General features: G+C 39.2%; 1 protein-coding gene across 3 annotated transcripts in view; it reads right to left on the minus strand.

Moving 5' to 3' along the window:
• Positions 1-473: 473 nt before the first annotated feature.
• The window catches only part of Cdkl5 (cyclin dependent kinase like 5), a 161,869-nt gene continuing 144,738 nt past the window's right edge, over positions 474-17,604 (minus strand). For 2 of the 3 annotated variants that reach the window (XM_070040787.1, XM_070040788.1), the window contains 4 exons: positions 10,032-10,131; positions 5,715-5,837; positions 4,447-4,566; positions 474-888 (listed from right to left, as the gene is read on the minus strand). In XM_070040787.1, the coding sequence (XP_069896888.1) occupies positions 502-888; positions 4,447-4,566; positions 5,715-5,837; positions 10,032-10,131 (730 nt within the window). In that variant the 3' untranslated portion in view covers positions 474-501. The remainder of the gene's footprint in view (positions 889-4,446; positions 4,567-5,714; positions 5,838-10,031; positions 10,132-17,604) is intronic. The other variant, XM_070040789.1, reaches the window with a different exon arrangement.

Here is a 17,604-nt window from a genome sequence, read left to right on the forward strand (position 1 = left end):
ATCAAATATGGAAGCTTAGAAAACAATTTAAGACATACAGTTCATCTGCTAACCCTTCAAAGGGATTCTCTTGGATTACAAGAAACCCCACATTTAGTCTAGGCAGAAAAAAATATGTGGTAAGGGCATCGGTCAACAAGAAGTTTTCTATCCCTTGAAATGCCAGGATACTTCCTGGCTTTCCCAAGTTCACCAGAGATTGCACTAAAGCTGGAATGTAAGGGGGGGAAACTGGCAAGAATTTCTTCTTCCTCAATGGCACACTCTGTCCATTCTCACACAAGACCTGTGGGGAGTAGCAATCCCTAAGGAACTCCTGTGGCTCTAAGATCCCTGACTAGCATTTGTGGCTGTGAGGAGCCAAATGGCTCCACACATACAATATTGCACACACCTTCATAAAGCTGAAAATACTGGCTTACTACCCTGGCCCAGCCCATTCCCTAGCCCACCCACACCCTCCCTTCCCACCTGGCATATTACCCTTCCCCCCAGCACAAATTACAAGGCTGTCTCTTTTAAATCATTCAGATTTGGCATTCTTGAGCGATTCGTTCGGTTATAAGGGTGCCCATTTGGCCCACTCTTGGCACTCAGCTGTTCAGAATAGGAAGGCCCCTCTGTGGCACTCCTGGTCACAGAGGACACATGCCAACCAGGATCCATCTGACCTGGCAGCTGGAGAGCTGGCCTGCCCTTTGGTGTGGGCTCTTGCCGGATGTTGCTGCTCCCCCCAGAAGCCTGACTCAAGGGGTGAATCCGAATTTCCGCAAAGGAATTTTTGGTTTGTTGAGCTGTTAAGGGCTGGAAGCGGGGATCTGAGGAACCCGGGTGATTTGAAGATGAAGAGAGATGTAATAGCTTGCGCAGTGATTTTAATGGCTGGCTCTGAAAGGATAAGACACATAGAGAATTTAATTTAGACTACACAAGGGATCTAGGAGGATATGAAACTCAGATGAGAGACGATGATGCAGCCAGAGAGCGCAATCATTAGGTTAGAGAGGCTCGTCCACCTTTATCTGTTCTATGGATTTCTTCAAACAAGATTGCATTGACTGTCCCTTTCATATGAGAGCCTAGAAATTTACAGAAGATAACTAGTGTTAATGGGGTGCTGCTCTAAGGCCTAAATTTCTTCAATCTGGCTGCCACCTATCTTTATTCCAGTTTGCATACTTCAATCCCAGGAAAGAGAAAAAAAGAAGGGATATGCCTCTTCCTTTCTAATAAGACTTCCCCAAGCTGGGCATTGATGGCTCACACCTGTAATCCTAGCTACTCAGGAGGCTGAGATCTGAGGATCGTGGTTCAAAGCCAGCCTAGGGAGGAAAAGCCGTGAAACTCTTATCTCCAATAAACCACCAGAAAACCAGAAGTGGTGCTGTGGCTCAAATGGTAGAACACTAGCCTTGAGCTGAAGAGCTGAGGGACAGCACTTAGGTCCAGAGTTCAAGCCCCATGACCCACACAAAAAAAGACTTCCCCAAGGCTCCATATAATGCTTCTAGTTAGGCACATAGCCATATCCATCTGTAAAAGAAGTTTAAAAAATATAATGTTTCATTTAGGCAGCAATGCACTGAACTAAAAACTATATAGATCTTTTTGTTATATCTCTTACTTTCTCCTCTCCTTTTCTTCTTTCCTTCCTTTTCTTTTTTTTTCCTTATGTTTCTGGGGATTGAACCCAGGCCCTTGCATATGCTGAGCAAATATTCTACCACAAAGCTATATCCCTAACTCTCTTTTATTTTTTATTAAATATTGCAAAGCCTTAACATTCTTAGCTTTCTTTAGATGGGGTGGAGTAGTAAAATTTGGGCATTAAAACGTACCGCACAGACAAATATACAAAAGTTCTATAGAATCGAATATAATACAAACCAAAGCCAGGCATTGGTGGCTCACGCCTGTAATCCTAGCTACTTGGGAGGCTGAGATCTGATGCTCATGGTTCAAAGCCAGCCCCAGAAGGAAAGTTCGTGAGACTCTTATCTCTAATAAACCACTCAGAAAACCAGAAGTGGAGCTGTGGCTCAAGTGGTAGAGCACTAGCCTTGAGCTGAAGGGCTGAGGGACAGTGACCAGGCCCACAGTTCAAGCCCCATGACCACACACACAAAAAATACTAATCTAATACTCCTATAGAATCTACTCATAGAAGGCCTTCAACTCCTGACATGGGCTCATAAAAACCCTGCTTGCTTGTGTTCCTGTCTATGGACTAACTGCTGGCCTAAGGTATTGCACTATGGAGAGAGCCTGGTATCAAGCATAAGGAATGTCCTAGTTGGGGTCTGTCCCTCAATGGCCAATGACTGTTAGGCAATTCAGCCTCAGGCTTCTCAATGGTGAAAGGCAGCTCAAATCCCTCTTCCTTCACTTTTACTATGGGGTACATGATGATCACCATCAGAAGAGGCAGAGGAAACTCTGTGGGTATACACTGTTATCCTAGGCAGAGGCAGGAAGATCACAAGTTTTAGGCCAACCTAGGCAATTTAGTGAAAACCTGTCTGAAGAAAAAGTGAAAAAAAAAACAAGGCTGGGAAGGTGGCTCAGTGGTAGAGTGCTTGCCTTGCATGCATGAGGCCCTGGGTTCAATTCCTCAGCACCACATAAGCAGAAAAAGCCAGAAGTAGCACTGTGGCTCTAGTGGTAGAGTGCTAGCCTTGAGCTGAAGAGCTGAGGGATAGCGCCCAGGCCCAGAGTTCAGGCCCCATGACCACCACCAACAACAACAAAAAAGTGAAAAAAAGGCTGGGAATATACCTCAGTGGCAGATTATTTGCTTAGCTTGTGAGACCCAGAAACCCCTAGTACCACAAAAAAAAAGAAGAGGTATAGAAAGCACTTGGAAATACATAGCCAATTACTGCAGCCAGTTGTTGTCACTTAGGAAAAAACCCTAATCTTGGAGTGACATACATTTTAGGTTTTAGTAAAGTTTGAGCAATATAATGATCTCTAGGAACACTACAAGATTTGTAGGAACAGAACAATGGAAGCTTGAGGATCAACTCAAAGAAAGCTCCAGGGAGGGGTCTTCCATCATTATTCTAAAACCTTCCCAAGAAAGCTGTGGGGTCCCCCACAGGATGCAGCATAGGAACCTGCATACTGTATGTGCTCAAAAGTGTCTTCTTTATTAAAAAACGAAAATTATCATGATAACACCATGGTATATCTGGTATTTTATAGCCCCATTGGGCAAATATCAGTTATCCAGAATTAACTAGAAATGTGGTTACTTGAAAAGAGTTTCTTGGTAGGAAAAAAAGTTTCAGCAAAGCGGTTTTAAACATGAGATTCTCACAGTCTTGTGTTGTTAGTTTGGATACATATTTAATAAACATTAGATGTCTGGTTCTCTATGCTCCCCACCAGCCCACAGCCTGTATTATGTTAGAAGAGACAATGTAAAAGTTCAGCAAAAAGAATGGGAGTTTTAGAAACTGTTGTCCACAGCTTTGACTAACAGCTTACAATTAAAGAAAGCATATAGAAAACCTATTAAAAAGTCAAGCCTCTATACCACCAAATACCAGAAATTTTTGATATGGTTAATACCAACATGATTGACAAATGTCACTATTCTCATTATGGGATACTGAAAAGAAGTAACAATGAAACATTCCCAATCAAAATCGCTAAAACAAGTCTTGGGTCTTGAACTCAGGGCCTGTCTCTGAGCTCTTTTGCTCAAGGCCAGCACTCTACCACTTTGAGCCAAAATGCCACTTCCATTTTACTGCTGCTTAATTGGAGATAAGAGTCTCACAGACTTTCCTGTCTGGGCTGGCTTTGAACTGGGATCCTCAGATCTAAGCCTCCTGAGTAGCTAGGATTATAGGCATGAGCCACCAGCACCTAGCTCCTAGGTGTTTTTTTTGTTTTTGTTTTTGTTTTTGTTGGTCATGGAGCCTGAACTCTGGGTCTGTACACTGTCCCTCAGCTCTTCAGCTCAAGGCTACAGCTCTACCATTTAAGCCACAGCACCACTTCGGGCTTTTTCTGCTTATATGGTGCTGAGGAATCGAACCCAGGGACTCATGCATTCAAGGCAAGCATTATACCACTGAGCCACCTTCCCAGCACCTGCTCCTAGGTCTTTTTACTAAGATGTTTATGGATCTTTTTCCCCCTGGGTTGTAGACTACTTGTTGGTTACCATTACTTCTTGTTACCCCAAACATCCCTGCCGCCCTCTCAGCCAGGTAAGGGCTAATAGAAGCTCACTTTTTTCCTAATGGGACATGAATCACTGAAGCAAGATTCATTTGACCCCCAAGATGCATCTGGCTATAGTGAGGGTCTATCTGGAGGCATTTTCAGCCTTTTTTTTTTTTTTGTAACAGTGAAAAGCAAGGTTTGGTCTCCTATGCACACCCCCCAGGATTTGTTACAGACAGAAAATTTAGGAGTATAATAAGTTCCACTCACATGGATCTGCGGATCTGAAAGTTTCTCAGGGCGCCATTCCTTTGGTCTGCTGATTGAAGTGCTACCAGAGTGAAGGGCTTTCTGTAAGGTCAGCAGATCCGGGCCATCAGAATTGGGCACCTAGAGCAAAAGATGAACCAGGATTCAATAAGCACATCGATAAACTTAATTAAGATATGCAACCACACCCAAGAGGAGAATCAAATCAAAAAGCAAATCAAAACAAACCAAAACTCAAAAAAGGACCCAATAAAGAAAGAAACCAAACTCTCCCAATGTTCATAATGCATGTGATGCTAGTTAAAATTCTGCTGCCCTCTTAATAATTTTCCCTGCATTAGGAAAAATTGGCAGATGTCATGCAGCTTGGTTAAAAACTTCAACCCTTAAAGCATTCCCATGCTGTTAGTTTTAGTCGCTGTAAGAAAGAGCAGTTAAATGGGCTATACCAGGAACTGCTGTCGTATCCTCATTCCATATTGCAGTTAGGTTATGAACCAGTTCAATAAAACAAAACAAAAATCCTGCTGGGAAAATGATCCAAACATTGTATTTTATGATGTCAAAGAAGTCTAATTGTCTTTCAAGGACAGGGAAGTGACAAAGTATGGTTTGAATCATATTCCCAAACCACTGCCCAGTAAACTGGGTCCAGCAACATATATAAGGAAAACTTCTAGAAATTTGTGCCACAAATTTCAAATGAACGCAACCGGTCTGTCTATTCATCAATTTTGGTGAACTAAGCATAATTATGCCAAATGCCAAGCAAGAGACGTGGCTTTCAAATAAGTGACCAGCAAAAACTAAAGCCAGGCAAGGAAAAACAAATCACCAAGTACTGAAGCTTTTTTTTTTTCATAGAGCCTGTTAGCTCACTTAATTAGGCCAATTTAAACTTGGTTTCAAAGAATCAAACTGTCAACCAAATGTTAACAAACTTTTTGAGCCAAATGCAAAGATACTTGTTAACTGAAAAGGTTAAAACAAATTCTTTATAGAAGTAAGAGAATTTATGAATGGCTTCTAGCAATCCAAATTCATTTTTCATTTCATAGTTTAATAGGCTTTATGCTTTAATATCCTCAACAGATTTAGAAAACCCAAATAGAAAAAGAATTTATATCCCAGTCAATTTATGGAACTGGCTCAGGTGCTTAACTAGCATAAAGAGAATATGACCCCAGGAAAATAAGACATGCTGTTGCCATCAGTAAAACAAGTTTACTGGATCAGTTTTCAGGGCTACTATATGCAAAGATGGGTACCATGGGTGGAGAGACTACAGGAAGCTTTTTCAAAGAAGAACTAGGCTTTAAATGATTCTTTGAATTAAAAAGAGGAAAGAGGGATTTCTTGATGCTTGGATTCTCCCCGTTGGTGGAATCTGTCTGTAATATAAGATACAAATAAACTAATTGCAAAAAAGGTGCTTTAATAGAAATTACTAGCCATTGGCAGCCCTCAAATTACTATTTAACAGTCATGGAAAGAATATGTGGGCTGTGTGTCTCAAGAGGTTCTGTGTCATTTCTTACCTAGACACAATGAGGTTAATAAGGTAAACTCAAGATAAGCACAAACTTCTAAGTATGTAATATAGTTATGACCAATGACTATAGTAGGAATGCCTGGAGACCTATAAACATCCAATCACAGCTTATGAAATACATAAGAACCTATAATCATAAATATTACTATTATGAAGAATTATGTTTAGTGAGCTATTGATAAACTTCGATTGCTTCCTAATTGCTACAGGAGACATCAGCAACTAAATCTACCATGTGATTTGTTTATTAGTAGAGAAAAGACTACAAATACTCTTGAACTTGGTCAAGTCTTGATCTAGAACATAAAACTTGAAGAGGACTAGAAAGAACTGTTGTAGAATACTAATGTTAAGTAAGAAGTCTTGTCCTATACTGCTAGAAATATGTACCTGACTGAAAATATCTGGTACAATTCAGAATTCTGGTTTTCAAGCAAAGAAATAGGAAGTTTACTCTTTCATCTTTAAACTGAAACATCATTGCAAGTTGAGTTCCTAAGAAGGATACAATTACCAAGCTGGCAAAGTCACCATATGCTTTGAGGGCTTATGTAATTTCCCAGATATGCAACTGAAGCCAGATTCCAAGGCGGATTCCAGATTTTCTTGAGACACCTTTGTAACACAGAATTATTTGTGGCAACTCTAACCCTTTTCTCTCCTTTGGTTATCTCAATTATCAGAGAACTAGAGTGTATATATAAAGAATTCAAACCATCTTTTTTATTTATGTGTATGAAGAATTAGTGTAACATATCCCATGAATTTCCTTGTTCTAGTGAGGAAACCCCAGGGAGGAATTAAACTTGCATTACTTCTAAGGAAGCAAGAAGAAAGCTCTCAGAGGCTGTCAAGGGCCGGGGTGGGAGACCAGCTTCTTATTCTCCTAATTGATTGTGTGACTTTGGGCAGGTCACAACTTGCTTGGGCTGAATTCCTATACTAGTGACCTCGACTTAGGATTTGCCTCAGCCTTAAAATGTCCCATTTCTCTGTGTAATGGGAATCAGATTTCCGTTTCTTTAAATCTTATGCAAAAGCTTATTCAATGCCTTAAAATTTGTTTCATCTAATTTCCTTTTTCTGAGTTCTAGAAAGTGAAAACAAATTAGCTTTAATTATATTTGAATGCTTATTCAAAGGCTGAGTTAACACAAAGCCAGACCTACAAGCCCGAGTTCTGGCTGGCTCAATAGAGGACTCTTTGGATATTATTCTTAATTCCAAAGCCCTTATTTGTTACAGTTTAGCTAAAAAAATTCAGAGGAATAATTCTTTTTTTTTGGGGGGGGGGTGGAAAGCTTAAAGCATTTAGCCTATGGAAAGATACTTTGCAGTTACTTCAAATATCTGAAAGAGTAATTTTAAGTGGAGAGATTAATAAATTTTTATTTACCCTAACCAATATGATTTGTGTGTGTGGTATGTGTGCTGGTCCTGGAGCTTTAACTCAGGGTCTGGGCACTGTACTTGCGTTTCTTTTTTCCTCAAGGCTCTACCACTTGAGCCACAGCTCCACTTTTGGCTTTTATTCGGGGGAGGGGGTAGTTTATTGGGGATACGAGTATCATAAACTTTTCTCACTGGACTGGCTTTGAACTGCAACCCTCAGATCTCAGCCTTGTGAGTAGCTAGAATTATAGGCATCAGCCACCAGCGCTCAGCCAACCTATACTATTTAATTATTTAAAATCTGAACTGAATTCTGACTAATAAAGTCAGTTAATATGTATATACTCCATTTACTCACAATGAGCCAGGAACTTTTTGTTTAGTGTTGGTCTACCACAGACAGATGTAAAAATCTAAATGTATACACAAACACCTTCAATTCCTTGGTGTTTACTATTTTCTACCATGTAATCATCCACAATAGCTGTAGACCTGTAGTTAATAACAAGAATCCCAAAAATTTAAAAAGAAAAAAACTGGTCAGAGGCAGCAAATGTTTAATGCTCTTGATAGATAATATATTATATAGACAGTGGTAAAAGTTTTATTTATTTAGTAATGGACACATTTTAAGCATCCCTATGCTGAGTCATATTATTTGTTCACCCATTCTTAGTAATATGTATAGTAATATTTGAAAGAGTACCCTTTTCATTCGACACTGTCAAAAAATACAAAGGCAGAGAAAATTTCAACAATCTTTTGCAGGCCTTAAAATGAAGATAGTAAAGTTTGTGTAGCGAAGTGTCTATGTAGAAAAAGATACACTGTTAAAAGCCAGAATTTTAAACTGTACTAGAATGACTGCTATTTAAAACAGACTTCACATACTCACATATACCTTTTAAACTGTACTAGAATGACTGCTATTTAAAACAGACTTCACATACTCACATATACCTTTCTTCCAGAAATATATGCACAGGATTAAAATGATTTGGGGCAATATACCAAAATCCTAATGTTATAAGTAGAAGGGTGGCAAGATTAAGCATGATCTTTTCCGTTTTCACAATTTTTTTTAATGAGGTCATCTATTTTATAATGAGATACACAGGTTTAACAAGTGAGCAGGTAAAAAAATGGTCTAGAAAGGATGAGATCTAGTGTGTGTGTGTGTGTGTGTGTGTGTGTGTGTGTGTGTGTGTGTGTGTGTGTGTGTGTGTGTGTGTGTGTGTGTGTGTGTGTGTGTGTGTGTGTGTGTGTGTGTGTGTGTGTGTGTGTGTGTGTGTGTGTGTGTGTGTGTGTGTGTGTGTGTGTGTGTGTGTGTGTGTGTGTGTGTGTGTGTGTGTGTGTGTGTGTGTGTGTGTGTGTTGATCCTGGGGCTTGAACTCAGGGCCTGGGCACCATTCCTGAGATTTTATGTTCAAGGCTAGAGCTCTACCACTTGAGCCACAGTTCTGCTTTTGGCTTTTTTGGTAGTTTTAGTGGAGATAAAGAGTCTCAAAGACTTTCCTGCCCAGGTTGGCTTTGAACCATGATCCTTATATCTTGGCTTCCTGAGTAGCTAGGATTCTAGGTGTGAGCCACCAGTGCCGGGCTAGAGAGATTTTTTTTTTTGTTAAGTATTTTAAACATATCTCAAACATCATGAGACAAAAATCCTTATTTCAGGTTGTGTACTTTGCTACTTTCATCTATCTTAACTTACCACTGAGTCATAATTCTAGAATTTTTATGATGGAAGGGGCCTTAGAAGCATTGAGTCCAATCTACTCATCTTACATATGAACTAAATGAAGACCATTTGTACAGGCCATTTTAATTAAGTTGCTTTTCCTCTTCAAATAAATGAAGAATATATCATGCATGAAGTAAAACTAGAAACAAAACTATTCAAGATAACTAAATCAACATCATCTAGTTGTCAAGGTATAATGGAGCAACAGGGAAAAAGCATGCCTCATTTGGGTAAAGAACCACTCTTGATGCTATCCTGAAGGCCTGGTTCCTCTACCTTTTCTCATGTCACTAGTTAGCAGAATACTCAGTTGGGTGTTGCAGTTAAGTGATTGCTCTTGTGAGGCCAAGCCTTTGCTCCAGCTAAGGGTTCCTAGGAGCTAAGGCACAGTCTGACTTGTAGTGCAACTGCATGGAAAACCATGCCCCAAAATGTCAGGTGGGATCTCTCTATGATTATACAGACCAGGAACATAGTTGTCAACATGGGAATTCTACCACCATACAGGGGAGGATAAGGAAAGATGGTTATTTACAAATTTCAAGATTGAAACATAAACCAAAACTATTCCCTAAGTTTTTGCCCATTTTTGTGCCCCCAGAAAGAAACAAATTCTGCATCTTCATAATTTTTACAGGAATATGGATCTACATGGATAAGAAGTTTATTGAGGAGCTTATTAAACTGTTCTATCTCACCCAAATTAAAACATCTTCTACTCTTGGGAGATTTTACTAACTCTAGTAAAGGTACTGTGAATATAGAATCTTTGAAAGAGACATCTACTACATATGCATGTCAATTCTCAGTAAGAAATTAACTTTGATTGCCACAGTGTATAAAATGTAGACTAATGCAGAAACCTATGACATTATAGGTAGAAATTGGCTATGTACTTACTGTTTGAGATTTCTTCTTTTTCTTTTTCATTGACCTGAAAAAACCTTGCTTCTCCTTTTCTTTGAGCGGATCAGAATGACTGATATTTTCAGGACTTTTCCTAAATGGGAAGACATTATTTTCATATTGGTCTTTCAACCATTCTCTTAACATTGTGTGACAAACATAATGCATGACACCAGGTTCAAAGCCATGAACAATCAAACACATAGGTAAAAGTTCTCTAAAATCACAGGAGGAACTGAATCTAATCAGCATGGTTAATGGCTATCTTTTGGCACAGGCATACACACTAGCAATTTGAACACTATTATCCATGATCTGTAACTGTGCTAAAGGACCATGTCATGCTGTTGAAAGCCTCAGAATCAGAGATTCTGAAAAGTGCATGGCCTGGAGGATTGCTTTTCTGTAATTCTCCAATGGTAAGATCAGAAACAATTTCAATACCTTCATTTTTCCATTTACCTATTAAAAACCAACTCAATAAGTTTATTAGTAGTAAGCCAAGATATTGAACATAAAGTCAATGCCACCATAGAAATATTATAAAATTATAAAAAATTGCCAGAAAAATGGGAAATTCTTAATTATAACTTTCAACTATTTCTCAAAACTAAATAAAACATACTTTAAAATATAGGCATGATGAATTCTTTAATACAAAGCATTCATGCAAAAAACATAACTAAAATGCTGATATTAAGCTTAGTACCATATATACCATCAATTTAATTAACTTCATGAATTCTGAATTAATGAAATGAAGTGAATTTAGGACGTAGGCACTGTCCCTTAGCTTTTTTCCTCAAGCCTAATGCTCTATCCCTTGAGAGAGCTACACCTCCACTTTGGGCTTTTTGGTGGTTAACTGGAGATGAGTCTCATGGACTTTTCCTGCCTATAGTGGCTCTGAATGGTAATCCTCAGATTTCAGCATCCTGAGTAGCTAGGATTGTAAGTGTGAGCCCCTAGCACCAAAGCCACTACTAGGTATTTTAATAAAAATAGAAGATATTCAAAGATGGGAAACCATATCTTGGCAACAACAAGATGTTTGTATTTGCTTGTTAAAAGAAGATCTACATTATTTTACAATCCTTAAAAAGCAACTCAGTTGGCATCATTATTGAAAAATTCATTCCATAGACTTTCCTTTAAATACCAATTATCTATAATGATTGGGAAAGCCATTTCCTCAAATGATTGGATTTCATCTATAAGCTATTTCCTAAAAGCAAGAGCGGAATTATTAAAAGTGATAGTTCATTTATATTCATTGCTTTAGAATATCTAACAGTGATGTAGTGATTAAAACATGTAAGAAAATATGAGCAAAGTAACAGCCTGCTTTTATTTTATTAAACTGTGTGAAGGAATAAAGCATCTAAATAAACTGATTTGAATGACAGAAAACACCATGAATATTCAAAATAAAACACATCTTCAAAGAATATTCACTAAAATATTAAGCAAAATAATTAAGATTCAAAATTTTCTACATGGGATAAGTCCAATTGTACTTAATAAAATATATAGGTGTACATAATAATGCATTTTTAAAGGACAGGAAGAAATTAAAATTAAAAACACATGCCTGTAATCCCACTTACTAAGGGGACTGATGCAAGATAACCATTTCAGAAGAGTTCAACAGTTTGAAACTATCCTATCTAATATAGTGAGACCCCTATCTCAAAAATAACAAAACAAGCTGGGTGCCGGTGGCTCAAGCCTATAATCCTAGCTACTCAGGAGGCTGAGATCTGAGGATCATGGTTCAAGCCAGCTGGGGCAGAAAAGTCTGTGAGACTCTTATCTCCAATTAACCACTAGAAAACTGGAAGTGGCACTGTGGCTCAAGCGGTAGAGAGCTCACCTTGAGCTGAAGAGCGCAGAGATAGCACCCAAGCCCAGAGTTCAAGCCCCATGACCGACAAAAAAAAAAAAAAAAAAGAAAGAAAGAAAATCCTTCAATAGCTATCATGTTTAGATAGAATTATTGATAGCTTCTTTGTTTTAATTTTTAACAACAAACATGCACACAGATAAAAGAAAGGTTTTCTTTTCTTTTTTTGGGGGGGTGGGGGGGTCCGGTTGTGGTGCCTGAACTCTGGGCCTGGGCGCTGTCCCTCAGCTCTTCAGCTGAAGGCTAGCACTCTACCACTTGAGCCACAGTGCCACTTCCGGCTTTTTTCTTTTTGCTTATGTGGTGCTGAGGAATCGAACCCAGGGCCTCACGCATGCAAGGCAAGCACTCTACCACTGAGCCACCTTCCCAGCCCCAAAAGAAAGGTTCTCTAAATCATGGAATATTGATTTTAAAGAACAAAATCTGAATATCAAAGACAAAGAGGAGGGATGGACAGTGAGAAAGAGAGAAAATAATAGAGGGACGGAAGGAGAGATAAGTAAACCCATGTCTGCTTGAAGACCTAAGGAGCATTTTATAAGTGTTAAGCCTAAAACTTAATGGGAAGTAAAATCTTCTGCCATCGTCCAAATGTTTGTGTTGTTAACTCTTAGGTCTTAAGATTTTAAACATCACTGAGAGAGATCCCAGTTCTAAAGTAAACATTTACAATTCAACACAGCCATAACATAACTAGCTTTGGAACTCAGAACAATGCATTTATCCTTCTGGACTAGAAAACTTCAGACATGCTAGAAATGGTGCAAATGAGGTGGCAGACAGTGAAAAGATTCTATAGCTGGACTGTTGTAGAAATGACTCTTCTGATGAATGCAGTCTCAGAGGGGGAACTGAATTCTGGCAGAATTTTAGCACTGGTAGAAGAGGAAAGAAATCCTGCGACTGCACTCCTAAGAGGAAGCACGATTTTACCTGAGAAGAGGAGAGTACATCCAGGATGAAATAGAATGAATATGAAAGTGAGAGCCCAGAGAAGGGGATTGTAATAGGAAGAGAAGGAAAAAAAAACAGACAAAAGAGTTTTTTTAGTTTGGTGTTGTAGGAACTTTTTTTGTTGGATCCCTAAAGCACAGGGATAACAAAGATAATCTGCACTAGGTCTTCAGAGACATTGGATATACTACAGTGCAGGTAAAGCAGGCCAAATGTGAGGAAACATTTTTAAGCTGAAGCTGAGCAGGTAGTGGGGCTAAGATCTAGGCAGAGTGAGATCTCAAGGCCCCAAAGAAAAAGGAAATACATTGCCCTTGAACTAGATGAAAGCTAGGAGTGATATGTGAGTGTTTGATCATAAAAGAGAGGAAATGCTATCTGAGTGGAAAGAAGGGAAACGGGGAAAAGGGGAAGAAACAAAGCAAAGGAAAGGCTACACAGAAACATACCAGTTGGGAAAAAAACCTGAGAGACTGAGAGACAGAGAAAGCCAGGGACAAAGAGAGCACTGCTTAGAACAAGGCCTATGAAAAGCTGTTTCAGTGTACAATGGAAAGAAGTGGCCTTGGGCATGGACAAGGATCACTGAGCCAAAGGTTATTTCCCTTATCTGTGCATGATGGCTACTGGGGTTTCAGCTGGTATAGTCACTAGCTTTGTGCTGTATAGGGCAGCAAGAAGCAACACAGAAAGATAAGCAGGGGCTCACATCAGTTTGGAGGAACAAAGATTTTAGAAAGACTATCCATCCAGTCATTGGCGCATCATCTAGAGCAACAGCTCTGGTCAAATGTGTGTGTGTGTGTGGGGGGGACAATTGATTTAAAGTCAACCAAGATTTACTGAGTAGTTGATATATGACAGGCCTTGTATTAGACATTGGCCATACAAGAGATGAATTAAGTGTGTGTGTGTGTGTGTGTGTGTGTGTGTGTGTGTGTGTGTGTGTTGGGGGACAATTGATTTAAAGTCAACCAAGATTTACTGAGTAGTTGATATATGACAGGCCTTGTAGTGTGTGTGTGTGTGTGTGTGTGTGTGTGTGTGTCTGTGTGTGTGTGTGTGTGTGTGTGTTGGGGGACAATTGATTTAAAGTCAACCAAGATTTACTGAGTAGTTGATATATGACAGGCCTTGTATTAGACATTGGCCATACAAGAGATGAATTAAATAAGGAGCCTGACCTTACTTAAGGTGCTCCTGGATGTACAAGGGACAGGTATGGGATCAGGCAGCAGTGTCCAGACTTTGGGGTTTTAGTATAATCTCTATGGGAGTAGCATGGAAAATGAGAAGAGGTGAGGGGAATTTCTCTGTGCCACTTTCCCTACCACATCCCTCCTCTGGCAGCATGACTCAGCTGGTCAGTTAACAGGTGAGATGAGAAATTCAACAAATGAAACTCCAAGAGTAATTCTATGAGACAGGGTGACAAGTTATAATGAATGCAATATATTCATAACTATGTTAAGAGGAATAAGATTGGTATTATGCAACTGCGTCACACAATTATCTGAACTAGTGGGACTTCAAATTAATTTAGTTCATAGTATAAATGTCAACTTTAAACCCAATTTTATGGTCATCTTTCTAAACATATTTCAATTCTTTGAGAAAACATCTGCTTTTCCCCACAGCTATTGCTAGGGATCCTTCTCCCTCTGCACATTGTGTAGTTACTGGAGACTATTTCTTGTCCTGATGACCTTAGACCCAATTGCTAGAATCAGGCTCTGAGTAAGGGTACAGGTATCATGCTATTAGTAAGAGATGATGAATCTGGGCTGCATTAACTATTTTTCTTACTCAGATATATTTTGGCTTTTCTCCCAGGTCTTAAATGGGTTTGTGACAGCTGAGGTGGCTCTTGGTATTAAACTACAGTGTCTGTTTGCTGATTTAAAATATGACATAGTAGCCTGATTTTTCCATTGCAGGAAATAAGCACACTGCATAAATATTTTCTATCCAAAAAAATTTAAAGTACTACTGTTAAGGAGATACAGATTGCCCTTCAGCTACTTCGTAGTTTAATAGTGTTGCATCATCTTTGCTAACAAAGCCTTTTTCTAAATTTTCAAATGTACACTTCTTTCAACTATAAAGAACATGAAAAGCAAACAGAGCTTATGAAAAAAAATCAATACAAGTATAATGAATGATTGGATCACGTTAGAGGCATGAAAGGAGACATGTCATAGAAGTATTGTCAAAGGGCTAGGGAGCAAAAGAAGAGAGCCAATCTACCACAGACAATTCTGGAACCTTCTCAAGCCTAATACCAGCATTATGTTGGGATAACTTGATGAAGAATTAGCTAAAGTTCAATGTCCTGAAACAACCAACTTCATTTTCCATACAGATCCAGGTAAAAAATTCCACTCAAATAGATAAGCCAAAAGACATAAACATAGACCTAGGGTTATAGTTCAACAGAGCACAATTAGCATATGTGAGGCTTTATGTTCAATCCCCAGCACCAAACTAAACGAAACCTCTAGAATCAAAAAAGAGGGGCTGGGAAGGAGGCTCAGTGGTAGAGTGCTTGCCTCACATGCATGAGGCCCTGGGTTCAATTCCTCAGCACCACATAAGCAGAAAAAGCTGGAAGTGGTGCTGTGGCTTCAGTGGTAGAGCGCTAGCCTTGAGCTGAAGAGCTGAGGGACAGTGCCCAGGCCCAGAGTTCAGGCCCCATGACCGGCCAAAAAAAAAAAAAAAAAAAAAAAAGAGCTAGGTGCCTGTGGCTTATACCTGTAATCCTAGCTACTCAGGAGGTTGAGATCTGAGAATCACAGTTTGAAGCCAGCCCGGGCAGGAAAGTATGTGAGACGCCTATCTCCAATTAACCACCAGAAAACCTGAAGTGTTGTTGTGGCTCAAGGAGTAGAGCTGAAGAGGTCAGGGAGAATGCTCAGGCCCACAGTTCAAGCCCCATGACTGACCAAAAAAATAAAAAAAGATTAAAACAATAGATTATATATAACCTACATTTTTTTAAATTGTTTTTTGAGACAGGGTCTGGCTATGTAGGCCAGGCTGACTTCAACTCACAATCTTTCTGCCTCAGAATCCTGAGTATTGGGATTACAGTGCCCCTCCACATTTGCATTTAATTTTGATCAGATCGACTTAATTTTCATAGGACTGTGGTAATCAATAATTCATGCTCTTTTAATTCATCACCATTTCATTATGCAAGTACCAGAAGGAAACACCAATTACTTTCCTATTTATATATTCTTTTTAAAATTTTCTGTTGGATGTGGGGCTTGAACTCAGGGACTGAATGCTGTCCCTAAGCTCTTCTGCTCCAGGCTAGTACTCTACCACTTTAAGCCACAGTTCCACTTTTGGTTTTCTGGTGTTATTTGGAGATAAGAGTCTCACGGACTTTCCTGCCCAGGCTGGCCTCAAACCACGATTCTCAGATCTCAGCCTCCTGAGTAGCTAGGATTACAGCTGTGAGTCTATGGCTTATTTGTATTCTTAGACATTAGATACTATTCTCAGGGCTTGTCAAATCTATACCTGGAAACAGTCAGCACCACCAACTGAAAATGTACAGTGGATCTTACATACTGGGAGCAAAAACCCATCACAAGGATTTATCAATATAAGAAATTTATCAGCAAAGTTAGATGGAGAGGAAGACACTTGATAAATCAGAGGTTAATTGCATTAAAGATAATAACCATAGTAAATAATATTAATAAGCCCTTACAATCCCAGACCCTGTTCTAGTTCTTTTTGTGTATTGCCTCAGGTAAATACTAGATGATCCCATGAATGAAGTGCTATTTCTTCCTCCTTGCTCACATAGCTAAGGATCAAACTCGGACCTTGTGAATGCTGAGCAGGCATTATAAAATAACCATATTTTACTACTTTTTAAAGAATAAGTAATTTTCACCATAACTTACAACACTGAAACTTTGCTGTAATGTTTCCAAATAGAGCCCAAATTGTGAAGCCCTAAGGGTTAGGAGCACTGATACAAAGTCCTCACCAGAGATGGATTCTATGTCATCCTTGTCCTTGTTTAAATTTGGTATCTTATAGTGGTGTCCCTTTTCACTCCCTTGTTGGAGAGTGTAGTAAAATTCTATGGACACATTTTTTAAAAATACTCTTCACATCTCAATTCTGAGCAGTCTTTACTTGGCAGCTGAGAATAAAAATTATTTTTAAATGGGTCTTATTCCCCAGACAGACCTACTAATTCTTTCCCTAAACTTTTATTACACATGATACAAAAAGATAAAAGGGTAAGAAACTTGCCATATCCTTTGAACCTCTGACTACCATTATGCTTCCATGATAGCATAAAAGGCTATTCTCTTACTTCTGTCTTTTTCTGCAAATTAAAGGTAGAAACCACAAACTCTGGAGTAAAACCTTGAGGTCTAATCTTGGCACCTTCTACATGTTACCAGCCATCCAGCTCCAGGTAAGTTCCTCAACTTCCAAGCTTCACAGTATATCAAATGGGAGTAGCTTTACTATAAGTGCAGTTGTGAGAACTGAGACAATGAATGTAAAGGGCTATGCAAGGTGTCAGTGCTGGATTCAATGGCAATGAAAGGAGGCTCTAAAACCATCACTCATATCACAAAAATACAGTGAAAGACTTAGCAGGGAAGTGGTGCTGTGGCTCAAGTGGTAGAGCACTAGCCTTGAACTAAAGAGCTGAGGGACGGTGCCCTGGCC

This window comes from Dipodomys merriami, unplaced genomic scaffold (assembly GCF_024711535.1).
Source record: "Dipodomys merriami isolate MVZ:Mamm:240054 unplaced genomic scaffold, mDipMer1.0.p SCAF_3, whole genome shotgun sequence".
Classification (NCBI taxonomy): Eukaryota; Metazoa; Chordata; class Mammalia; order Rodentia; family Heteromyidae; genus Dipodomys; species Dipodomys merriami.